Here is a 27,371-nt window from a genome sequence, read left to right as displayed (position 1 = left end):
CTGACCAGGTAAACATCGATGAATGCACAAACAAGGAAATTCTTCAGCTTGTAATAAGCCAGCTCTGTTGGATGACTGAGGCACACGAGCTTCCTCATTTCACCTTCCTTCTGTTGCAGCTGCATCTTATGTTCAAACCTCTTGATCGTCACCGATTTGATATTGATACTATGATTTTCGCAATGCAGCTTCACAACATATCACCCAGTGCATACAAAATGATTCATCAATCCGGCTTAATCATTCGACCATCAACAAAAAAGGTAAAACAGATGCTTGCTAGTAGTCAACAGGACTCCAACCTCAAAACCTTGTTCGACCAGCTTAAACCACAGCAGCATTTGGTCAATTTAATGTTTGACGAAGTAAAGCTGGTCGAGACATTGCGATTTTCTGGAGGGCGTGTTGTAGGATATGCTCAAAATGCAGCAGCGGGTGGTGAACACGAAATGCTTGCTTCACATGCTAAGGTTGTTGAAGTTGCCTGCCATTTCGGTGGTCCACGCTATATTCCACGCATTTTGCCCTGCAAAAAACTAACTGCCGATCAGCTGAAGGAACTCCTTATTGAAGCTGCATCAGCTGTAGTTGGTGCTGGCGGTACTGTGATTTCTTTGATATGTGACAATTGCAATACCAACCGCAGTGTTTATTCAAAACTTGGAGGACCAGGAAGTTGCCAAGTGCTGTCAATTCAAGAGCAATCTATGTTCTTTGGGTAAGACTACCTGCACATCTTCAAAAATGTTCGCAACAACTGGATTACTGTTGATGGCAAGACACTCTCATTTGTCGTAGATGGTAATGAGTACAAAGCTTACTGGAGTGATATTCAGGTTTATGAGATCGACCGGGCTACTCCTATTCGCTTAACCAAGCTGACGCACACCGCTGTTTTCCCCAAGCCCCTTCAACGTCAGAGTGTACCATTGGTATGCCAAGTGTTCAATGACAAGACTGTCGCTGCTTTAAAGACCTTCAAGGATTCACTGGGCATCAGCGAAGGCACAATTATCCTCACCCATATAATGAGTGAGTGGTTCAAGATGATGAACGTGAAAGACCGTTTCTCAGCTATCCATCTGCGCGACGAATCCAGACAGCCTTGGACAGCAGACTGTACAAGTTTCACTAGGCTGGAGCAGGCCTGCCAAATTATATCTACCTGCGCATGGCAAGGAGGTGGTGGTCATAAGCTGAAGCTAACTCAGCAAACTGGTGAAGCCTTCAGTGTCCACATGTAATAATGTGGATGCTGCCAAATTGCTTCTGGCAGAGAAAGACTTTGACTACGTTCTTCCTGCTATATTTGCAGATGAAGCCTTGGAAAAGTTTTTCGGCCAAGCCAGGCAAAAAAGCGGTGGAAACTTCAACATTGACGTAGTTGACATTATGGCTGCAGCTAAAATTGTAAATTTGCAAACACTCATGAAGCATGACATTATGCCCGAATCTAGTTCTCGTAGGATTGATTGCGACAAGAACTGTACAACTTCCATAAATCCAGATGAGCGAAGTGAACTCATTGAGGAGATTACTCCTCAAGACACTCAGGATCTCTTGGGGTCTGACGATGCCCTGAAGCATAAAGTAGTTTATTTGGCCGAACCCCTTGTTCATAAATATGGTGATAGCACTAGTATGGAGGAGATCATTGATGATGAAGATGGTATCGAGGTGTCATCTGAGTTTCTAGATAATTTGAATAGAGGTGGATTGAGTGTGCTGACTATGTCAACCGTCTTTTTTGTACATAATGCCTATAATTTGTATGACAAGACTAAAATGCATTGCCGATTTCATTTTGCTGAGCTGTTATCCTCTGTAGATGCACCTTTAGCTATAGTCCGGTGGCAGAGCAGCATATTTCTAGTGAACCTTGCAATGTTTGGTAACAATCGTTTTTTGGCTTATTTTGATAGATATTGGTGTCGAGATCAATTTTAGGGTGAGTGGCCACTTGTCACTGCCTTGGCTTTTGCAGAATCCAAGATGGCCACCAAATACAATCAAAATATAAATTAGGTTGTAAATCCTGTTCTAAGTACAGCAAAAGGATGATATTGGTGTCTAAATCTATGTTTTAGAGACCAAGGAAGTGGATTATGATGTTATTGGGTCATTTGCTGGCCATCTTGGTAGCATAAATCCAATATGGCCGCCAAAAATACCTGAAAAATGCCAAAATCACAAAAAAAATCACACTAAAAACTAACATAATCGATTGTGAATGCAGTTGAACAATGATCCTGCTGGTTACACATGTGCTTGACATGTTATATAATCTGATTGTGAAGTAATGATGCCGTTTAGAAGCCACCTGGTGCCACCTACTCAAGACGTAAATATCATGGTGCTTCCAATGTGAAATACACCAATATATCGATAACTTTTAACGATCTTTGTTTTTGTTGTAGGTTCTGACGTGAGTAATGATATGGCTGAAGCAGGAGACAGCAAGGATGCCGAGGAATGCTTCTTCAAGACAGTTTACAACTGTGGGGTTGGGAAGTTGATGCAGTCTTCACGAATCGGCACAATATTGGAAGCTAGTAATCTTCGGCAAGATGATATCAGACTACGAAAATAACTATCTGATGGATCATCTACTGTTAGATGTCACAAAAATTGTGTATCCAAATATGTATCTCCTTCCACTCTCAATAAATTGGCCAAGCGTATGCCAGAGGAAGAGACAGATGATGACTCCAACGCTGGTTCCAAGCGATTGCGTTCGAGTACCGGTGGTGATGTTTTTGACTTTCAGAAGCACTGTTTGTTCTGCCATGACATAACTCCTTGCATATTACCGAATGAGTATGATCCCAAGGTGCCACAACAGTACAGAGTCCCTGCATCGAGAGGAACCACAGACAAGATGGCTGATGGGGAGACGTACAAGCAGTACCTACTTGACCTTTGTGATAAACGTGGAGATGAACTGGGTAGAATAGTCCGTGACCGTATCATCGGAGCACCATCAGATTTGCACGCTGCAGATGCAATGTATCACCGCCGTTGCAATACGAGTTTCCATCGTGATGCTCAGAGAACTACCACGATCAATAGCAAAGGTACTGCTGATGACCAAGCTTTCGCTGAAACTGTCAAAGTAGTCGGTTATGATCGCTCAAAAGTTTGGAATTCGCTCGATGTTGAAGCAGTTTACGCAGACAAGGGTGGATCTGTCATGTCCAGACGTGTCCTTGTTGAGAACGTCATCCAACATTTCGCTGAAGTTATGTTGGCATTACATTCCCCTGGAGTGGCAACGTTACTAGTGTTCAGGAAGCATGTTGCCACAAATCTCAGGCTTGTGGATGATGATCAGAATGGCGACATGGATGAATGTATCCGGAAAGTTGGCAAGCAGATCATGAAGGAGACCAAGGCAGCCAAGGATGACTTCAAATCCTACACTAAGCACATTGATCAAGAATCAGCCTCAGAGTGTATTAGTGAGACGTTGGTGAAATTACTATCAGCTATCAAGCCTACTTTCCACAATTCACTACAATCCATCATGGTGGGTAATATCGTGAGCTCAGTGGTAACGTCTCAACCGACACCATTACAGATAGCCAGAGGTGTACTTCTTCGTCACCATAAGATCATCATCACAGAACTGTACAAGTATAATGTTTCTTGTTCCTACGATGAGGTTCGACGATTCAGAAGGTCAGCGGGTGTTCAATCATCAAAAGCACAGCAGTTAGCTGGACTCAGAGATGCCAGACTGGGTGGACTTGTGCAAATCATCATTGATAACTTTGATGCTGTGATCAGTTCCCAAAACTGCCGCCTCGAATGTCATTACATGGGGGCAATGCTGGCAGCTCAGTGGAAGACTGAACTTGACCACCTTGAAGGTTTGGATACATCGATCCCTCGCCTAACGAAAGAAGAAATGAAGCACCCTATCCCATGGGAGACACGAGTCGTTGAGTATATGGGACCGAAGAAACCTCCTATGCCATTTACTGCTACAAACCGATTTGCCATGTCAGACGACTTTGTACAAGCCACAACAATCTCAATTGGCAGAGCCAAAGATTTAGACTTTAACTTCATCAAAGACGTGCTCTTTGAAGCAAACACTCCTGAGTACAACGGGTACAATACACGTCACTGTCCTGAGTCAGGAATGACCCCAGCACCCAAGACAGCTGTGGTATATCTTCCACTCATAAATATGAAGCCAGGGGACCCAACTACTGTCCTAACTTCCATCACCGGAGGATTCGAAGTCACCCGAGCATCCAACCAGGATATTCTCGTTCTCACCTGCGATCAGGCCATATATAAGATCGCCGTTGACATCACATTTCATCAACCAGATCTGCTCACCAACATGGTGGTGATTCTTGGTGGGATGCATTTCCTCATGGATTTCGTGGGTTGCGTTGGCACTCTCATGGCAGACAGCGGCCTGAAAGAGATTCTGATGACGTCCTTCGGCTCCATCGATAAGATGTTGCAAGGAAAGAAATATATACACAGAATGTTCGGGCACTGAGATTGCTCACAGAGGAGCTGCTTCGACCAGTGTTTGTGAGGGAGAATCTACACCTGACCAGCATGGATGATTTGGAAAAACTACTTGATGAGATCGCCACTCAAAGTCGTACCACAAAGCTGTGGGTGTACAACGTCATCAAACCCACATTTCTAATGATGATGTTTTGTCGGGCGATGCATGAAGGCGACTGGCCACTCCACATCAAAACAGCAGAATCAATGCTGCCATACATGTTTGCAGCCCACAAGTACAACTATGCAAGGTATGGCCTCTACTACATACGCTCCATGACTTGGTTGGGACCAGATATTCTGGACAAGTTCTGCAGAGGAGAGCAGTCACTACACCACACTGCTAGTGTCTACAACGGACAGTGGAGCGACATGTTTATTGAAACGAACTGGATGAGGAAGGGGCATGGGCCGGGTGGCATCATTGGCAACACAGAAAATCCTCAAACGATAGCGACATGGGTGTACAGTATGGATGCGACCATGACCCTGACTGGTGACCTTAAGATGTCTGGAGCTGACGAGAAGGTACAGCTTAACCACAAGGAGGAATCTACCAGTCGCATTCGTCGAGATGGCAATGATCGTAAATCACTGAAGGCTACTCTAGAGTCATGCATTGACCCATTGGATCCAGCTACCCACGATGCAGGATGTCTGCTCAACATCTCAAATGGTCAACTAGCTCAACGGAATGTTAATGTTGACAAGGCAGTGGAGATTGGAGCTGATCAGCTGATCCAGTTCAAAGCATTATGGCCAGAGGGCTTTTACAGCTCACTCGCAAAACAGGTGACAACCTTCGCCGCAAAGAAGAAACGTCTAACAATCGATGATAATCCCGTCATGGATCAAGAGGTTATATACGCTCGGGTGATTGGCCTTCTCGTGAGTGAGCGCGATCTCGATCTGGAACAAGTCCTCTCCACAGAGCTAACTGCATATCCGCCCTCGATGTTTCAAGCTGATGGCCAGATGCGAGAGGCAACGGGAAAATCCACACTGAAAAAGAACCTCCAAGTCGAAGTTTCACAATGCCTTATCACAAGGCCAACATCTATGGTGATTGATGTTTCCGCTCTTTTGTGGACATTAGAATGGCCATCCCAAGGAACCGTTGACACGTTCATTTCGGTGTTCAAGGTCTGGGTCAACGCGCGGCTGCTTGAAGCTGATGTCCACCTGTGTTTTGATCGTTATTATGACTACTCTACAAAAAGCAGCACCAGATCAGCTCGAGCCAGCGCTACCCGGGTCCATCAGCTCAAACAGAAAACTCCACTGCCGGCTCGGGACGCAGTACTTTAAGAACTCAGCCAATAAAAAACAACTCAACACACTGATTTGCGAATCAATCCTGAGTGATGACAACTTCCTGCAGCATGCGACACAGGACCACCAGTTGGTGGTTACTGGGGAAAACGACACACCTACGCAGGTATCGAAGGGTCATAAGTCGCCTCGTCTAGACCTAGCATCAACACATGAAGAACCTGACATCCTCCTGACACAACAGGCCATCCATTTGGCAAAATACCATCCAGAATCACGGGTGCGGGTGGTGTGTGATGACACGGATATGTTCACGTTACTTGTGTACTAATACTTGAGCGAGAAGCTCCAGTCTTCAATAACTATGCAGTCTCCAATCATGGCTCGGTCTTGCATTGATGTGAAGGAAACCGCTCTTAAACATTCAGCAATCGTACCCGAGCTCTTAGCGCTTCATGCTTTGACTGGTTGTGATTCAGTTGCTGCAACTTATGGAATTGGGAAAACAAAAGCAATTGCGGCCGCTCGAAAAGGCTACTCTCTGGATCAACTTGGTAAACCCTTGGCAAATATCGTTGAAGTCACCGAACAAGCAACAGCTTTCATGGGTGCGTGCTATGGCATTACAACTCCCACCTCTTCGATGACCAAGATCCGCCAGAAACTATGGGCACAGAAGACTGGAAAATCAACAGCAGCACCTAAGCTGTGTCGTTTGCCCCCAACTACAGAAGCGTTTGAGCAGAACGTTCGAAGAGCACACCATCAAGTCGCTCACTGGTACAGTGCCCTGAGTGGGGATCCACCAACTCTCGCTGCAGTGGAACACGGATGGGAAGCTGATGACACTAACAAGTGTCTCTTCCCTCGGAATATGGAGGACGGGGTACCCTATGCCCCGGAGCACATTCTGAAGCTGGTCTGATGTGGCTGCACATCTGAGCAAGCATGTAGAGGTGGGAGATGTGGATGTATGGGGCGCCAACTTCCGTGCACAATGTTCTGCACCTGCGGTGGTGGTACTGCCTGTTCCAATCCATTCAACATCAATGAGAGTGCAACAAATCATGCCGACATCCCTGATGACAGCGATGAGACAAATGACCGAGCAATGGATGTCGAGGATGAGGACGATGAATAGTTCCGAGATATAAGATATTTTGTCCAGTGGGGTGTTAATTTTGCTTAATTTTTTTTAGTATAATTTGTATTGACATAGCGTTGAAACATTGAGCAATGTGAAGCTGCCAAATTATTGTATTATTATTATCATTATTATCAATATTATTAATGGGAGTATCATATACTTTAAATGTATGTCGACTTTTGAGTCACGTGAATGTCATGTCTGAGAGAATTATACAATAAATATTGTCCGATTCTAATTACATTTTGTTCTTATATTTTGCTTGAAATCGATATTGCTATCAAAATAAATATTGCTTATAAATTTGCGAATGACTTCAGAATCATAATATACATGTCTATGCTTCACAAAGCACACATATGTACAGAAACTTAACTCAACTGCATTTACAACCGATTACATTAGATTTAGTGTGATTTTGGCATTTTTACAGGTAATTTTGGTGGCCATATTGGATTTATGCCATAAAGATGGCTACCAAATTATCCAATAACATCATAATCCACTTCCTTGGTAACTAAAACATATAGTTAGACACCAATTTCATCATGTTACTGTACTTAGAACAGGAGTTGCAGCCGAAGTTATAGTTTGATTGTATATGGTGGCCATCTTGGATTCTGAAAAAGCCAAGACAGTGACAAGTGGCCACTCAACCTAAATTTCATCTCGACCCTAAGATCTATCAAAAAAATTGAAAACATGAATGTTACAAAACATTGCAAGGTTCCCTGGCCCAACCACCGGACTACTAGTAGTAATGCTGCATGTACTACTTTAGCTAACATTCTATTGAAAGCTCATGTCCTCAATGCAAGTGACAAAGAAAAAGCTTTGGGATGCCTCAGGAGGCAAGAAAAGCTCTCCAACTAGTGATAGACATAGACATAGTTGTAATAGGCATAATATTGTGACATGGATATAATGTTTATGTAATACGATATATGACAATAAATATCAAAGTTTGACAGCTCTACACACTTGCATCTTGCTACAATCAGCCATCTCTCACCGTTTATGAGTTCGACACAAAAACGGGCAAAAAAACCAAAATTCAGTAATCTGACCTCGAAATGTGACCTTTTGACCTTGCAGATGACCTCAGGTGGTGTTGAAAATGACATTATTGAACTCGCCATCCTAAAAACCCCCGATATGGATCCCGAGATCGTGTCTCTAGCCCTTCTAGAAGTCATTTGAGCTCCGGACTCAAGTTAATCCTTCAGAATCGTTACAAACCCCGAGCATGGGAGGTTCCAGTCCTTCTCTATAGGAGTCTATGGTTAGAAATAAGTTTTCGGTGCGATAAACATTAACTCGACGTCTTTCGACTTATGAGTAACTTACAAGTAACTTGTGTCGACGTGTATCAATGATCGCGTAACGTGCCTACAACACGTTACTCATAGGTTAGAAACATAGACTCCTAGAGAGAAGGACTGGAACCTCACGATCTCGGGGGTTGTAACTTGAGTCTGAAGGATTAACTTGAGTCCGGGACTAAAATGACTCCCAGAAGGACTCCCAGAAGGGCTAAAATGACTCCATAACTTATGGCTAAGCGTATGCGGAAAGTGTGAGTCATACGCTGGCATACGTCGAAAAATTTCAAGCATGGAAAATTTGTCTAACACCTCGGTGTACTACGACGTATGCAGGCGTACGACGAAAAAAAGCCAGCGCACTACGACGTATGTCAGCGTGCTCTTAACGTATACAAACTTACCCATAACGTATTTGACGTGTGCCAGCGTTTTAGCCAAATTTTGCATACGTCAGGCATACGTTGGCTAAATCGTCAAGGTGTGACAGGGCCTTAAGTGAGGTGTAAATACCAGTGATTTTGGACTAAACAATGCAGAAATCAAGAAAATGACCAAATACCAAGACCTCAAGAATGAAGTGTAAAGATGCAGGATCTGAAGGATGCCAAAGCTGTACCAGTGATAGTTGGTTACCCAGGAAACACCTTAATACCCCAGACAGCCAAAGATCACCTGATGAAGGATATAATTAAATAAGGTCGTTAATTATCTTCAAAAGGGATGTTTTAATTAACCCAAACACCCAATTTTCACTGTTGCACTACAGTGGAGTTTCCTTAGTTTGCATGCAAAGTTTCAGGCTGCTAGGTTTTATAGTTTTGGAGTTATGGAGGACACACACACACACACACACACACACACACACACACACACACACACACACACACACACACACACACACACACACACACACACACACACACACACACACACACACACACACACACACACACACACACACACACACACACACTGCCTTTTATGAGGATAGATTACAGTATATATTTGAACAGTGTAGTAGAACACAAATCGCCTTTTGGCACTTTCAAAATCTTTCCGTTTAACAGTACTTGACCAAAATATTAAGGAATTTTACATCATCTCGACCAATCATGACCCCGCATATGCAAATCGAAAAGCAAGCTTAAGCAATCGGTTCACTTTGTCTGTCTGTCAGTCTGTCCAGAAACCTCAGAATTTTAAATCATCTTTCAGACCCAGCACATGTTCCTTTTCCTCAAAACTCTGTGGGATAAGGTGTTCTTTGAACTCCCTAATTATCTCAGCCACCAAAGGTGGACGGAGATGATGTTTTCATCACTATCAGTTTGTCTGTCTGTTCGTGAACAAGATATCTCAAAATGTTGTGGATAGATTTAGACGAAAGTTGGTGCACAGGTTGTGTGCGTGACATGGACGAAATTAATCGACTTTGGTGAAGATCCGAATCCAGATCCGAGACTTGTGAAGTGATTATTCATCATTGATGGTGCCAAAAACGATATGTAACATGAAACTTCAAAAAGATGTGGACAAATTATGACAAAGCTTGGTGGATGAGTTGGTGATGTGACAAGAACAAGCCAATTCGATTTTGGTTAAGGTCAGGATTCAGATCCGACCCATCAATGGAACACAAAACGTTGACTGTTCAACCGAGCCGAGGTATACTCTCTTCTGTGTGATGTTCAAGTTATCTTTGCCACTGAAGGTGAAGGAGGTTATGTGTTCACCCCTTTCTGTCTGTTTGTGTCCAGGATATCTCAAAAAGTTGTTGACGAATCCGAATGAAATTTTGTGGACATGTTCGGTGTGTAACAAAGGAAGATTTGCTTCAATTTTGGTGAAGATCCGTATCCGGATCTGGATATGATAAAAAAACATTTTAAAGTGATTCCTCACCATTGAGAGATCGGGCCAAAAACGATATCTGGCATATTTCAAAAATGTATTGGGCCGAATATGTTCTTGTGGATCAGGCATTGTGTGGCGGAGGTATACGCTCTACCGAGTGTCCGAGTAAAAATTTGCGTTTACTTTCCTTTTCAGTGAATCAAAAGTATATGCCTCTTTTTTCTTCTCATTTAATGATGGATAAAACACTGACTTTGCATAGTTTTGTTTTTCTCGGAATTTTCAACATGGAAATGCTGTCATTTTTCACTTATTCCCAGCCAGTGAAAGAAATTTGAGTAACAACTTACGTTTTTTCTATTGTGTGCCAAACAGATGAAACCATGTACGAGGTAATTACTCTTTGCCACACTCATCAGAGCACGGAGCTCATGATGCTGGAATCCCACATTCAAATCCAACAATACTCTCATTTATCAAATGTCTATACTCAATAGTGATGTCCTAATTTCTGCTGTGCCTTTTGAGAATGTAAGGATTTTACATTGTGAGCCATGACTTCGCTCCTCAGAGCCGAGTCAAGCTTAGCAGGAGGGTGCATGGGTGGGGGGGGGGGAGCAAAAATGTCCGACGACATTGCTAAACTTACAGAAAGTGTAAGAGGTTTCTAAAATGTATCATATCCATCACATCATATGTCATCACAAGTCTTTCGGAGGTCTTTCTGAGCCCTTAGGAGACAGACCTCAAACTTTTCTCAAAAGGAATCGCTAATTCCAATTTGTCTTATTTTTCGTCAATTTTCACTGCGCTAAGACACCACACATCCCTGGCAGCGTATGGTGCTCCCTGAGAAGACGAACAATGTGATGGGATGGTGATATACAGTACACGACCATTAATTGTTATGAGTGATAATTCTCGGTATCGCGATTAAAATAATTTTTACACACATGGGTGTAATTACTTTTTTGGACCTGTGGGAGAAAATAATTATATTAATGTACTCATTTAAAATTGCTGCAAGTGCTTTATAAATTTAATTTTATGCTATAAGTCAAATTGGATGTCAGTGATGCTTTCCTTTACCCAAGTCTTTTGACCTAAATGTTGTTAAAAGGAATGTCTTGCTATGGAACAAAGTGGCCTGGTTGATAATGCTGCAACTTTTGCCGGAATTATGTCATTCGCTTTGCAGTTAGTGAACACGTATTGCATTTTTGAATTATTTTGCCTATATGCCTATCAGACCCCTCTCTGCTCCCATCAAAGTATATAAATGCCAGGAAATGTAATCTTGGTTTTGTGCAAACCATTGTGGATGTATTCCATCTCAGTGGATTGGACTCCATAGTACTATGTTAATAAAATTATCTGATCAAAAGTACTTTCTGTTTGTGGACAGTGAATTAATTGTTTCTTACAGTTTGAATCGTAGGATTTACACCGAGTCGGTTAAAAACATTAACATAAAATAAAATTCGACAACAATTGGTGCCGTGACTCGGATGTACTAAATCCTTTGAGGCAGTCCATGGTCCAGAGGGACGGCGATCGCTTGAGCATGGTAAGCGGAGAGCGTTCTCCCTTTCCATGATGACTGTTATGTGATTGTGTGGATTGAGGTTATGCGCTTTGAATGATAAGTACTACATAGTTGCTTTATTACAGTGCTGGCCAGCATTTATGGTACTTTGAGCATTTATTGTATTTTCGCAACAATTAAGTGCATACTACATGGCATTTGTGAACTGTTAACGGTTTGAAAGATAGGAAATGCTGTTGGAAAGAGTGATGAGATTGTGTATACCGAGGAAACCTGCCCCAGGCCACGGAGAGGGACATGCGTGAGATATATGTTTGATAAATACGGACCTGATTCTGTGAGAGACGTTGCAAATTGGTGCGTTTGGTCTATGAACAGTAAATTGCCTTTCCCTAAGAATGGTACGTTTGATCGGGATTATTTGAATCACCTGAGGAAAGTTTTGGAGGGAAATGAAGAGGATCAACGAGGAGCCAGAGGAGTACTTAAAGAGAAGATAAGGAAAGCATGGAGAGAAGGGAGTGCAGACACAACGCAGAGAGAGGGCTCCTCTTGGTGACAGGTTCGGAGTGCAGACCCGATCCAGAAAGGCCACGTTGAAGGCTGCATTCAGCTCGCAGTCTCTCCAGAGGCTTGCAAGCAATATATCGAACAGCGTCATGTTGAGACCGAGTTCCGACCCAGGTAAACGGGCAAGGTAAATGAGCAAGGTGAATGGTTAAGTGGGAAATAGATAAATGTTATGAATGTTTGTTGAGTTACGTGTTTGTATTTCTGTTTGTTCATTGTACTCACTGGAGGTTTGCTTGCTGTGAGGCTGTTGTATTGTATTGTGTGGAGGTGTTACGGATTTGTGAATGCGTTGTGATTGGAGAGGTTGAGTTTTGTTTTAACAATGCAAGTTGAGTGTTCCAACCTGGAACTTTTATATGTTTGTATACATTTCTGATTTGTATGCACACTGATTTGCATTGATCTGCATGTGGTGTTGAGTGAGTGGAGAAATGGAACGTGTGCGAGTCCAATAGAATTGTCTACAAAAAAAAGAGAAAAAAACAGGGAGTCAGCTCGGAACTGGGCCAGATATCGCTTACTTAAGTTAGTCGGGGGTTGTTCCTGCTATTCACGATACCGAGTATTAAAGGTGAGGCATGGTGATCCTATGTACCGGGCCTTCATGCCCTTGTTTTCATGATATTAAAAATAGACTGCTACCTCCAGCCTTTGGTAAGTTCTGGATTGTTCTCCAGTTTTTGACCTAATTTAATAAAATAGGACCGCCTGTCTTGAAGATTGCCTGTATCAGGAGCAAGTCACTCAAACCCCCACAGACCTCCTTAAACCCTGAAATTTTGATGTCGTGAACAAAGTTAGGTGCATCACAGGTGATGAAGGTTGTGGTAAAGTTTGATTGAAAGTGTGTGTAGTTTTGGAGAAGAACAAATACCTATTTTGGGTGGTCAACCCCCCCCCCCCCGCCTCAATGACCCCTTGATAAGCGCAGATTTTGATGCAGCCAATAGTTTTGGTACATCACAGGTGAAGAATGTTGTGGTCAAGTTTCATCAAAATTGTGTGTTTGGCTCAAGCAATAAGGACTGAAGTGTTTACGGACTGACTGACTGACTGACTGACTGACTGACTGAGTGACTCATTCACTCTCACTCACTCACTCACCTACGGATTCTGCTCCATCGCATAAGCTCACCTGACTAAAGTCCAGGTGGGATAAAAAACAGAATACTCACTTTTTTTTCAAAAATTGAAAAAAAAATTTTTTGACGAAAACACTGATGAACCTCTGAATGTTTGATGAAGATCCAATCAGTCATTTCTGAGGAAAACGATCAATCACTTTGTTGTGTTCATTGTTATGATACATGATTGCACAATTTGGCCTTTTGAGGCAAGTTCAATGTAACATGGAATCTCATAATCTTTGGAACAATCTGGTCCTCAGGCCGTAATGCATAGTGTTCCAAAGGGTTGGGTTTAATTCAAGGAACTGGAATGCTTCATTGCAAGTTTTCAATGATGCTGTCCAACCAGTTCCCGGGTGTGGATCCACAGGTGGAGAGCGCTACCTGGCACATCCTCTATTCATTTCTCCATCCAAGACATTTTCCACTCACTTCATTCTTAGAACCAAGGAAGATGAAACGTTTCACGATTTCAACATGATCGTCTCCCAATCCTAACACATCGATCTTCTCACTGGGCAAGATTTTAGTCTTTTTTAGGTTTAAATGAAGAGCAGATTTTTTACTTTCCTTAAACACTGTCTACAGCAGTTTCATCAACTCTTCTATAACTTCTGTCAACAGCGCAATATCATCATCACCACATCTTTGGTTGTTGATATATATTCCTCCATACCTGACTCCAGCCTATGCGTCGGCCAAGTTTGATTCCTTCATGAGGTACTCACTATGAAGATTGAACAACTAAGGGGAGAAAATGCACCCATGTCTGATCCCTTTTCCCAATCCCAAACCATTCTGTCTCTCCATACTCTGTTCTTACTGTCACTTCTTGTTTGGTGTGCAGGTTTCTTATCAGGCATACCAGGTGCTCCGACATTCCAATTTCTTTCAGCATAATCCACATCAATTCATGATTGACATAATTGAAGCATTGCAATCTATAATAATGGGAAGTTTGATGTCTGTCCATGAGTTTGCGCATTCGGCTGTCTCCCATTTCCGGCGACCCCTTCCCGCACTGCTTTTGAAAAGCTCCGCATGCAGGAAAGTTCAACATTGAAACAGAAGATGAACATGATACCAGATGAGACACATTTTAAAAGTATAAATATAACATGGAATTACAGTTTGTTTATTAACAGTGCATTAAGATACGACCTTGACTGACAGGTTGGCCTCAAGGTCAGCACATTTGCCTCAAAGCTGTGTCGCCTGGGTTCGATTCAGCCCAGCTATAAACTGTCATCCTAGTGCTTCACAGACTGGGTGAATCATCAATGTGTGTGCCGTTCCTCGGATGGATGTTAAACTGGGTGTCCCATCTAACGCCATAAGTTAGTGCATGTTAACGATTCCATTGTGCCCTTTGTGAAGAGTAGGAGAGCTGCTGCTGGCACTCTGGCTAAATTCCAAATTCCTGTCCTAACCAGCAGAGGGTATTGCATCAGAGACACAGCTGCTTCCTCAGCTAATGATGCGACCCTGCAGCCTTGTGCTGCATACGAATGATGACGATCATCGCCACACCAATAATTAATTTATCACGTGACAGGTATTTTTTCGATCATGTGATGTATTTTTTAGATCTCACAAATGCATATTCAAAGATGCCAAAATAATTATTTCTGCTCATCTAACAAAGCTCAGGAAATTCACGCAAGGTTTTACTGATGAAACAAAAATGCACATTTAGAATTTAGCAAATAACCGTCAACTCATCCAAAAGCTTCCAAGGACATACGTAACTGATATTGCAAAGGATAAATAATTTATTTTCAACTTGTGGGTCCATCCACCTCTCCCCCTGCACCATTCATTATACATTGCCAAGGATGGCCGAGAGGTGAATGCACACTCGTCTGTGAGCTGCCTCGGCTGGGATTGAATCTCGACCCAGCTACAAACTATAACTCTATCTTGGTGCTTATCTTGGTGGTTCACCCCCCTCTTTCTCCCCCTTGGTAAAACTATAATCTTGGTGCTTCACAGACAGGGTATGCATCAATGGGTGTGTCGTCCATCAGAATGACCTTAAATTTGTAGCTTGTCTGCCAGCATTAGTTGGTGGACGTTAAATATCCCACTACTTTTGGTGTTTCCACCCCCCCCCTCTCAACTGTTCCTTTCATGAAGAGCAGGGGAGCTATCACCGGCACCCTGAACAAATTACAAATTCCTGCTGGGGATGTGGGTTGTATGTGCTCTTGTATTCTTGGAGTTCCTTGACACCAGATTACACTGCTTGTTATCGTAGAGTGTCGTTGCTGGCTGGACAGCAGCTCTTTCACTGGAGATAAATTAACCAGGTACTTTGCATATTTCATGTGATGGGAATTGTTCCGATACAAAGGGCAACCAATTCAACACAAGATATCCCGACTGGCCACAAAGTCACACGCAAATGGAAAAGCGGGGATTAGCATTTGGTTCACTTTGTCTATCTGTCTGTCCACAATCCTCAGCATGTGATCGAGGAACAACTTAATTGTGATTGAATGTTATATTTTTAACACGAATCGGAAAACAAACCGATAGCTTAGCAATACTTTGGCTCTGAATTAGTCCCGATCACATTTGCGCAACGAGAAGCAAGTGAATTTTTTTAATCTGTCTGCCTGCCTGGCTGGCAAATTGAAAATCATTCCAAATAGGAAACTTACTGATTTTAAGGATGTCATACAGGACACACATAACAGACACGAATAACTCATGTCACATGCTAAATAAGGTGGTGTAGACGATGCATGAATGATGGTAAACTTAAAAAAAAAATCTACAACCATTAAAATCTTTATTTTATTTCAATTAACTAGCAAATACAACCCGTCGCTTTGCTGACGGTGGTGTGAAGGAGAGCTGGGTGGAGAAAGAGAACGAGAGAGAGGGGGAGGGGAGGCAGAGAGGATGGAGGGAGGGAGGGAGGGATGGGGAGAGAATGGAGGGGAGGGAGATGGGGAGAGGATGGAGGGGAGGGAGGGATGGGGAGAGGAGGGAGGGGAAGCAGAGAGGAGGGAGGGGAAGCAGAGAGGATGGAGGGGAGGGAGGGATGGAGAGAGGAGGGGGGGGAGGGGAGGAGTGGGTGAAGAAGGGAGAAGCTAGGAAGGGAAGAAAGGCAAGGAAGGGAAGAAGGGCAAGTAAGGGGGGTGGAGGTGGGGAGAGCAATGTCTCACGAAATGGAGCTATACACTGCGGGATAGAGGGGTATGAGAGAGGGGAGAGAGAGAGGGGAGAGAGAGAGGGGAGAGAGAGGGGAGAGAGAGAGGGGAGAGAGAGGGGAGAGAGAGAGGGAGAGAGAGAGGAGAGAGAGAGAGGGGAGAGAGGGGGAGAGGGAGGGGGAGAGGGAGGGGGAGAGAGAGGGGGAGAGAGAGGGGGAGAGAGAGGGAGAGGGAGAGGGAGAGGGGGAGAGAGAGAGGGGGAGAGAGGGAGGGGAGAGGGAGAGGGGGAAAGGGGGAGAGAGAGAGGCGGGAGAGAGAGGGGAGAGAGAGAGAGAGAGGGAGAGAGAGAGAGGGAGAGAGGGAGAGAGAGAGAGGGAGAGAGAGAGAGAGGGGAGAGAGAGAGAGGGGAGAGAGAGAGAGGGGAGATAGAGAGAGAGGGGAGATAGAGAGAGAGGGGAGATAGAGAGAGAGGGGAGATAGAGAGAGAGGGGAGAGAGAGAGGAGAGAGAAAGAGAGGGGAGAGAGAGGAAGAGAGGAAGAGAGGAAGAGAGGAAGAGAGGAAGAGAGGAAGAGAGGGAGAGAGGGAGAGAGGGAGAGAGAGAACTACACGTAGATTTCTAATACATTTTAATTTACCTTGCACATCTTACCAACACACCAAGTTTCAACAAAGGTGTTAATATTTTCATTATTTCTGTAATAATTAAATTCTAGTTTCAAACTAGTTGAAACCAGGGATTGGAAATGCAAAATCACGTTACATTGCTCAAAAGGTTTGCCTTTCACTTTGGCTTTCCTCGACAGGTAGATCGCTAATTTTGCCTCCGATAGAACATAGTTCAAAAATATGAACAACTTTTCAGTACCGGAATTGACTCTGAGGCCAAAAATAAAAAAACCAGAGTGAAAAGGGGACATTTACCCGATGAAATATATTGTTACGGTTGTGGAAATTCGAATTACACCATAAAGGGTCCTCAGGTGAGATATATCGGTAAGTTCATGTGTAGTTAGCCCAAACCTGTTGTATAGAGGGAATATATGTGATCCATTCGGGCTGCGACGCTTCAGTTCACCGTTTTTCTTTGGCTATTGTTAATTTGGTGCAAGAACAAAAACGAACATCGCCACAACCAAGATCTCAACAATCACGCCATTCACTACACGACGCCACCTTCCACAACTACGCCACCACATCTTCCCCACTCGCCATTCAACGAGCATCGTGCGGTCACGATCTCCGCGGGACAGATGGGAGGGGCGGAGTGGCAGCGGCGGCCGGGGTGCGAAGGGGCATCTCCCGCCCGAATCTTTCTTCCCTCGTCGTACGGCGTGGGGGGAAGAAAACCAACAACACCTGTGGGATTTTCCCTTCTGCTTTTCCCACGCTTTGGCATGGGGGAGGTGTGATTTGGGCCAGAGGTCAGAGGTGAAAAAAGGTGGGGGCCTGATTTTGGGGGAATAATTCCCTGGCCCCGAGCCAAGACTGACTTTCCTCGCCCCCCGCACGGCGTGGGGAGGGGGGAACGAGAGGGCACGCCCCTTTTTGGGAAGCTTCCAGAAGGGAGGTGGAACCAGAAACGGGGCGGGGCAAAGGGCGGGGCCCCGCGCTACAAAAGGAATGGACGAGGAGGTTTCGGGGAGCTTCTTGTCGAGTTCTTGGTCTTATGGGTTCGTCTTGTCGTCGTTTGGCCTTGCTTCTTTGATCCTCGCGCGAGCCCTGGGACCCCGGGAGCGAGCGCGGAAAATAGCGCCGAACAAACCCCGTCCGTTTCCCCAAAACTCCGTCCGTGTTGTCGAGCGGACCACACGTGCGGCGCGAGGAACGAGCTCACCGACCATGCCGGAGGAGCTGGGAGCTGAGGTCGCGGGAGGAGGGCTCGACTCGCTCAGGGAAGTCGCACTTCCATTTTCTTTTGGGGTTTGGTGTAAATGTGTGTGTGTGGCGCGTCTTGTAAAGTAGAACTGTTTAAGTGTCCCTGTGTAATAATTATATTCGGTTGTAGCTCTGCATTGTGTCCTTGCTTTTATATGTGCATTAATGTGTGGCTGTATATACGTGATTGTGTGTGAAATAAAAGTGTGCTTGTCCAATTGTTCCCCGTTTCGCTGTGTCCTTTCCTTTGTTGAATCTCCATCTTGCATCACGTAAGGGATTAATAGTGGGTTTTAAAACACCCGGTAATTAATCGGAACCGTCAAGGCCGACGATAACTCCGCTCGGTTATCCCTGTAATACGGAACGAGCCGCTTAAGTGGTTCGTGTCCGGAGTCGACCTGTGGCGTGGTCCCATCCCTCGGCAGATTACCCGTGCAAGTACCATAGGTATATCGACTTTCGGCGATTTACCCTATCTCGCGCGGGTGGACTGCAGACTGGGTGGTGGTGGGGTTAAACCCCCACCCGTGACTGGTTTCTGGCAGGTAGTCCCAGGAGGGTCATGACTGAATTGTCCGTTTCGGTGGGCGAAGTGGCCGCCATTTGAGTTACGTGGCCGATCGCACGCCGGGCGGGCCAGAATTCGCAACAATATTGTTCAATAAAAGAAAAAGGGGGCACAATCGTACACAATCAATCTTCAGTGATGTTACAAATCAACATCACTGAAGAACAAATCTTCAGTGATGTTACAAAAGGGACAAAGCACTGATACAGCAACATCAATTCGGTTGACAAAGGTGTTTGTTGGCAGTGACCAGTGAGCAAGTCTCCATTGCAAGTCACCTGATCTTTTTGTTATTGGTGTGCAACACATCGATTCCCATGCAGGTTCAGAAGGGGTGGCATACGGCAAAAGCGTTTCATATCTCAGTACTCCGACTGCAGAGGTATTTATAATAATAACAGAAAGACAAAAACGATAAATTGATTTACTGTCAAGATTACTAAATAAACAGGAAGCAATACTGACTGGAGATGGAGTAACCCCAGCGAATTGGACAAGTAAGCTTGGAAGTGAAGGCTTTTGGGGTGTCCATTGGACCTCCGTACTCCACTGCAACCCAAGTTTAAAGGATTTACGGATGCCATTTACAAGTACTTTACCGACAGCTCTTAACGACCTGGTGCCAGTGATTTCAGCAATTTCTTTAACAGACTTCCAGCAACAATTGGATGTGTCTTGAAGATGCCAAACATTTTTGATACCAGCTGAAATTAAGTTTTGTAAAAAGCAATGGCTTTTGGGAACATTGGGAAAGAGTGGGTTGAGGAATAGGGGTTCTCCCACAAACATTTTGATGTCATACAAATCCCTCTGGCGGGTCACCACGACTGCTTGCCAAGCATTCAACAGACTCTGGTAGAACAGAGGAAGGTGAAACGTGTCAATATTTGTTTAACTCAATGAGGAACAACTCAAGGCCGTAGCCGAGCAATCCAGCTTGTCTCAATATTCCTTGTGCTACGGGGCGCCAGGGCAGTTTTTCCACATTGATCGCTCGTTGTATCGACTTCAGCCGAAAGGCCATCAGACGACACTTTACGTCAATGAGCCCTTGGCCACCATCAGACAAGGGGTGACAGAGTAAATCTGACCACAACCAATGATAACCATTCCAGAAAAAATAATCCAGTATCTGTTGAATCTCTTCAAGCAAGCTGTCTGGTGGCTGTAAACAGATGAATTTGTGCTACAAGACAGAGGGAGCTAAAGTATTAATAATTAGTATACGACCTCTGAAAGACATTTGCGGAAGGAACCTTTTCCATTTGTTGAGACGTTTGGTTACGTGATCTACCACTTCTTCCCAGTTAATAAGGGAGTACTGGTGAGGGCCAAGATAAACACCTAAGTATTTCACCCCCTCTCTCGTCCACTTTCGATCTTTCGGAAGAGACTGAGGTGGCACTAAGGGAAGCCCACCGGATGTACATTGAGCTGAGGACACCCACAGAGCTTGACTCTTTTGCCAATTACACTGCAAATGTGAAGCAAGATGAAACTTATGTAAAGATCCAAGAAGAGTGGTTCGATCCTGATCATTTTTAATTACGAAACAGACATCATCAGCATATGCAGACACAACGATAGGGTGTTCTTCTGGTGATGGTACAAAGCCAGAAAGAGAGTTCCTAAGATTAATTAGTAATGGCTCAAGAGAAAGGCTAAACAGTAAACCTGACAATGGACAGCCTTGCCGAACACCCCTCTGAACCTGAATAGGAGAGCAGAGACCATCATTTACCTTACACAAACTAGATATATTGTTGTATAACAACTCAACAAAACAAATGAACCTTTCACCCAGACCAAACTTTTGCAACACATGAAACATATAAAAGTGATCAATGCTATCAAAAGCCTTTTTGACATCAAGGAAAATCAAACAAACCCCCCCACCCCTTCCGCCTTAAGACCACAATCAATCAAATCTCTAACTAAAAAGATGTTATCAGAGATTGATCTCACTGGAACACAGTAGCTCTGGTCATGATGAACGAGAGTCCCGACGACAAGTTTTAGCCGATTGGCCAACAATTTGGAAAAGAGTTTGTAGTCAGAACATCGTAATGAGATGGGACGCCAGTTCTTGATTTGACGGAGATCGGCACTTTTTGGGAGAAGACAAACCACCGCTCTTCGACAGCTGAGAGGCAGAATGCCAGAAAGTAAATTTTCTTGCAGAACCAACAGTACTTCTGGGCCTAAGATGTCCCAAAATACTGAAAAAAATTCTACTGGAAGTCCGTCGATTCCAGGGGCTTTTCCACGTTTAAAGCTGTTCAGAGCCATGGTGAATTCCTCCAGGGTAAGCAGCTTTTCAAGAGCTTGACGCTGACCACAACTCAAAAAAGGAACATGATTTGTCATCTCATCAACACAATCTTTAAACACAGATTTCTTCGCAAATAAATCAGAAAAATAATTTTTCACAAGTCTTCTAACATCACTTTCATTTTGTATAATAGTGCCTTGAGCATCCAAACAAGGAGAAAATCTGACTTTGGGATTTCTTAACCCCTTCTAACTGGAAAAACCTTTTATTTGGGGTGTCAGAAAACTTCACATTTTGGATTCTGAGTCGAACTGACATCCCCATGACTTTTTCATGAATCAATTCTCTGAGATAAGCTCTTTTTTTCGAATAATAGCCGAAGCTTTCTGTCATTTTGAGCTTTAGCCAAGTATTCCTCCAAATGCAAAATCTCAGTTTCCAAGAGTGAAACAGCAATTTCATTCTTGCTCGTGAAAAGGGACTGATAACATTGAAAGAAAACACGAATTTGAGCTTTCGCGTTGTCCCACCATAACTGGATAGAAGCATAGGAAGGTTTACTTTGGATAAGTTTTTCCCAAAACCTACGAAAAGCGTTAGTAAAAAAAACAATCCTCCAACAGGCTGGTATTGAAGGTCAAATACGCACTTTTTTGCGGTAACTGAGAAAAGGATAAACCAAGCACTACCAAGTGATGATCAGAGAAAATGGAAGGAAAGATGTTACAAGACATGAGGACATTTCTAAAAGTAGAGTTAATGTACCATCTATCCAGCATTGCAAGTGTTATCAGCCCGTTAGCACACCGGCACCATGTATACTGAGATGCTGTACGGTGCTGCATGCGCCAAGCATCGAGTAGACCAAGTGATGAAAAACAACAAGATATGTCTTTATGAGATTCAGGATGTTGTTCTGGTGTATTCCTATCTAAATTAGGTTCAAACGTGCAATTGAAATCTCCTCCGATACAAATACAGTGATCAAAGACTAAAGTATGGAAGTAATTAGCCAGATGTGTAAATAAATCTTTACGAGCCCCGCTCTCACTATGAGCATTGACATTAAGTAAGGTGAGGTGAAATCCTTGATACACGAACTCTAATGATGCCAAGTGTCCTTTAACCATTTCAAGGAAACAATACGAGTCGGGAACAAAACCTGGACGAAGCATAAAGGCAACACCCGCTGAGACAGAAGACAAATTACTGAAGCCCCTTGTTAAGGCAGAGCCAGTCAGACTGTGAAGTCTCTGTTATGTGCGTTTCTTGCAACAAACAGACATCCACATGTTTCCGAAGCAACAAGTTTTTAACTTGGATCCGACACAAATGGTTAGCACCAACCCCCATTCATGTTTAAGGTGCCAAAAAGCACTTCCTTCCTTTTCATCCCGTATCAGGGGGGTTTGGCAGCTGTTGAGAACATTCCAAACCTGCTTTTGTAATAAACTTCCTCAGTCTGTGAATTTGTGGTTTAGTTATTTCAAAATCTTTAGAGTTCCTAATTATACACTTTGCAGTCTGCATGAAGGAAAGCAAGTCAGGAAAGTGTTGATGAATGATGACATTCCGCTGCCAAAACGTCTCATTCAGAAAGGATACAATAACCTGCAGAGATATCTGTAAATGATCAGATGATGACTGTGACAGATCAGTCACCTCCATGTCATCATCATCTGAAGCAGACAGCCCAGATAACCTTCCACTGGGTTCGTAAGTATCACCCTGGACCTTTACAAACACGTCTAAGAGGGGTACCGAGTGATGCACGGTGGTACTTTGTGAGTCCTGTTTAACACTTTCATCAACATCAGATGGGGCCTCTAATCCACCATCTTGTACAACTACAACTGTCACCTCTACCAAGGCCTCACAAACTGTATGTTGATCATTTGTTTGGGCGGGAACATCGCATGGAGCTGCAACACTATTTCGGTCTGTCTCAGGAAAACCAAGTGCTGATACCTCCCGACATTCTACACACGGTTCAGTAACACCAAGAGACACTTCACCGCTATCTGAAGGACCTGGACCACACTGTACACTTTGAAATACATTCTCGTTATCGGAAACCATTCCATCCACTTTTTTCATTCCGATGAGGTTCCTCAGTTAGGCCTAGGTCACATTTGCTCAACGGCGAGGATACGGCGGCCGTACGCCCTCTGAATTGACAGAAACGTGCAGCGGCCACAGAGAAACTGAGGTGGCCTCAGGGAGGCCCTACACCGTTTGGCTATATTTTACAGGGCGTAGGGGCGCCGTGGAATTATAGCGTGGAGTTATAAATTTTTTTCATTTCTACGTTCGCCGTATCAATTTGACAAGCCAAGCTATGACGTCGATGTGCTCCACGTCGACCTACGTAGGGCGCATGGTGGGCTTGCGTTATTCGTGTGGCTGCCGTAAGCTCTTCTCAATGAAAAATGAATTTTCCCAACCCCCAAAAAATTACGGCGGCCACACTATTTCCACGTTCGCCGTACGGTGGCCTTGCGGTCTGTGTGACTACCTGCGGGCAACGCAGGGTCGACGCACGGTTCCCCTACGCCCGCCGTGCACCTCCGTAGGCCTCCGTGGCAGTCTGCATCGACCGTGCGTCCACCGTGCGCTACCGCTAGAGATCGGAGTATAGGTGTTTGCCGATACAGTGGTGCCCCCAGAATCCGAATTTAATTCGTTCCGGGAGGCTGTTCGGATTGCAAAAAGTTCGGATTCAAAAAATATTTTCCCAATAAGAAATAATGGAGTGAATTAATCCGTTCGTGTACCCAAAGAAAACCCACTTTCATGACACTTTAAACTGAAATTCCCCATGTTTAAGGTAAAATAAGATGAGTAAATGACCTTCGGTGGTGGTGTATTGTATGTAAACTGGTACAATCACCACATCCAAAGGTCAACACAGGCTCGTGCTCTGGCCTGGGTTCCGATCGCTCACGCACTCTGCGAGAGCGCTGCCCCCAGGGCAGCTCATCAAACATGATGCCCGCAGAACCACAATCACTTTCATCAAACGCATCGGGCTGACGTTATCATGGATATTCCAAATTACAACTGGTTTTGCTGTGAAATTCAATCCTTGCCAGACAGTCCGTCACACCACGTGATCGGATTGCTTTTTTTGTTATTAATTAAAACACAACATGATTAAAAAGACAAACATCACAAATGAAGGTGAAAACATGAGGTAAGGCCGAAGTCACATTTGGCTCGGCGGCCGGAGGGTCTACAAAATGTACGGGCACTAGCAATTATAAAGCGGCCGCACGATTTCCACGGTCACACAATGCAGCAGTCACATATGTTTTTATTTTTCGGGGAGCTGCACGGCGTATTTATAAATTGTGGAGACCGAAAACGTGGGGTTGCCGGACGGTCTTTGATTTGATGTCGCACGGTGACCTCAGGGCGTTCCTGCGGCGGCCATAGAATTTTCAAGGCAGACGCAAGGTGCCCGCAACGGGGCCCTAAGGCGAACATGCGGCCAGATGGAGGGAACGAATGGGTTAATTTTTTTTTCAACCAGTTCTTTTGTTTCGGCTTGTCAAATTTCTACCGCAAACGTAGAAATTAAAAAAGTTATAACTCCGCATTATAATTCCACGGTGACCTTACGACCTGTAAAATATAGCGATATGGCATCGGGCCACCCTGAGGCCACCTCAGTTTCTCTGCGGCCGCCGCACGTTTCTGTCAATTCAGAGGGCGTACGGCCGCTGTATCCTCACCGTAGAGCAAATGTGACTGAGGCCTAAAGTATCGATCGACACACGAGAGATGCTTTCACAAGGACTTCCACCGACGAACTGAATGAACAAAGCAAGAAGATGCGGCTCGAATAGGTGGGGGAGACACGTGAACAAACATGAACGCTACGTTGTGTTCGGTTTTTTTTAAATGTATTAGGTTTTTAGGGCAAAATTTTATCGAAAAAATTGTTCGGATTCCAATTTGTTCAAACAATGGGGCGTTCGGATTCTGGGGGCACCACGGTATATTATAGTTATAGTATATTCAGTTATATATACTGTTATATTTTTATTTCAGTAAAAAAAAGAACTGGTATATATACCCACTCGTTTCTGTCCGTCTGGCCGCACATTCGCCTTAGCCCCCCCCCCCCGCGGTCCCCCTGCGGTCGCCTTGCGGGCACCTTGCGTCTGCCTTGAAAATTCTATGACCGCCGCAGCGACGCCCTAAGGTCACCGTGCGACATCAAATCAAACACCGTACGGCACCCCCACGTTTTCGGTCTCCACGATTTCTAAATACGCCGTGCAGCTCCCCGAAAAATAAAAACATATGTGACTGCTACATTGTGTGACCGTGGAAATACTGCGGCCACCCTATAATTGCTAGTGGCCGCAGATTTTGGAGACCCCACGGCCGCCGTGGCAAATGTGACCTCGGCCTTTGGCCTAAGTCACATTTGCTCTACGACGAGGATACGGTGGCCGTACGTCCTCTGAATTGACAAACGTGCGGTGGCCTCAGGTTGGCCCTACGCCATTTGGCTATATTTTACAGGCCGTAAGGTCGCCGTGGAATTATAACGTGGAGTTATAACTTTTTCCATTTCTACGTTCGTCGGAGCAATTCGACAAGCCGAAAAAAAACTGGTAAAAAAAAAAAATTAACCCATTCGTTACCATCTGTCTGGCCGCACGTTCACCTTTGGGCCCCCCTGCGGTCGCCTTGAGGCTACCTTGAAAATTATATGGCCGCCGCAGGAACGCCCAAAGGTCACCGTGCGACATGAAATCAAAGACCGTACGGCAACCCCACGTTTTCGGTCTCCACAATTTCTAAATACACCGTGCGGCTCCGCGAAAAATAAAAACGTATGTGACTGCAACATTGTTCGACCGTGGAAATACTGCGGCCACCGTATAATTGCTCGTGGCCGTAGAGTTTGGAGACCCCACGGCCGCCGTGGCAAATGTGACCTAGGCCTTACCTGAACAACCGTATCCAGCACGACTACCTTGGGAGTGCGAGTGGGGTCATGAGGAGCAGACGATGTACGTTTTTTTGACACGGTGACAAAATCATCCTTACCGTCCTCACTGTGTAAGGGAACAGTGTGAGCGGGAACGTTGGGTTCACTGGGCATCACCTCCTCCCCCAGACGAGGTTGTGGGTCGTTAACCGTTTCACAATCAACATCAACGTGTCCCGATTCCCCACACTTCGAACAAGAAGCTTTCAAACAAAATCTTTTCAAATGGCCAAAGGCTCCACAAAGAAAACGTGTTAAAGTCGCTGATGAAGCAAACACTTGGTAATCATGATTATCAATTTTAATCTTAAACGAACCCTTTAAACTCATGTCCTCCCCGCGGTCTGGCAGCACCAGGTAAAGTTGCCGCCTAAAGCTCATCACGTGCTTTGCCTTGTCATGGCGGCACCCGAGGGGATCATTGAGATCTTTGACACAATTTTCCTATAATGAGACAACACAGAGACAAGTTGTTGATTCCACACGAAAGGAGGCACGTTAGAGACGATTATTTTCATTGCCGGGACATCCATCTGGGAGGCTGTAACAAAGTGACGACTGTGTGTGGTTAACCCGAACTCACGACGTCGTGAACAAGACGAACATCGGAGACGAACATCGGAGACGAACACCACGACCTTCTGATTCATACGTGACGCAGCACGGCCATGCTCAATGCCGACAACGTCTCCAACGGCCAAAACAATCTCCTCAGTAAGAACCCCGACGGGGGGGACACAAATTAGAGCGTTTTTACGCCTAAATACCTCGAAAGCAGCATCGTGCTGGGAGCGAGCCGCCGCCATGTTACAACCAAGATGCGACGCTCATCGTCTTCCTCACTGAGGAAGAGGAAGTCAACAATACACTCCTACTTTTCCGAAATTTGGGAAAGAGGGCGCGAACTAAACAAAATAAGGAAAGGCAAGCGAAATAAAAACCAAAATAAAGCAGGTTTAAAGTGAGGTTTTTAAATAATTAATGGACTAACAGGGCACCGCCCAAAAACAGGCCATACCCTGACTCGCCCCGGGACGAGCTCTCTCTCTCTCCTCCACACAGAAAGGAAACACGGGAAAAACTCACAAACAAAAAAAAACACGGTAAAAACTCAC

General features: G+C 44.6%; 2 protein-coding genes across 3 annotated transcripts in view; one reads left to right on the top strand and one right to left on the bottom strand.

The window, feature by feature from the left end:
- LOC147030737 (uncharacterized) overlaps nucleotides 1-9,190 on the top strand; it is an 18,975-nt gene extending 9,785 nt beyond the window's left edge. For both annotated transcript variants that reach the window (XM_085875098.1, XM_085875096.1), the window contains one exon: nucleotides 2,418-9,190. In XM_085875098.1, the coding sequence (XP_085731224.1) occupies nucleotides 2,681-4,516 (1,836 nt within the window). In that variant the 5' untranslated portion in view covers nucleotides 2,418-2,680 and the 3' untranslated portion in view covers nucleotides 4,517-9,190. The remainder of the gene's footprint in view (nucleotides 1-2,417) is intronic.
- The window catches only part of LOC147030736 (mucin-2-like), a 229,299-nt gene extending 202,158 nt beyond the window's left edge, over nucleotides 1-27,141 (bottom strand). Inside the window, exon 1 of the mRNA XM_085872197.1 lies at nucleotides 27,024-27,141. The gene's annotated coding sequence lies outside the window, so the exon portion shown is untranslated. The remainder of the gene's footprint in view (nucleotides 1-27,023) is intronic.
- Between the last annotated feature and the right edge of the window lie 230 nt (nucleotides 27,142-27,371).

The sequence above is a fragment of the Eptatretus burgeri genome, chromosome 3 (genome assembly GCF_056783735.1).
Source record: "Eptatretus burgeri isolate ZD-2024b chromosome 3, Ebu_testis_v1, whole genome shotgun sequence".
Taxonomy (NCBI): domain Eukaryota; kingdom Metazoa; phylum Chordata; class Myxini; order Myxiniformes; family Myxinidae; genus Eptatretus; species Eptatretus burgeri.
This window is presented reverse-complemented; position numbering and strand designations above follow the sequence as displayed.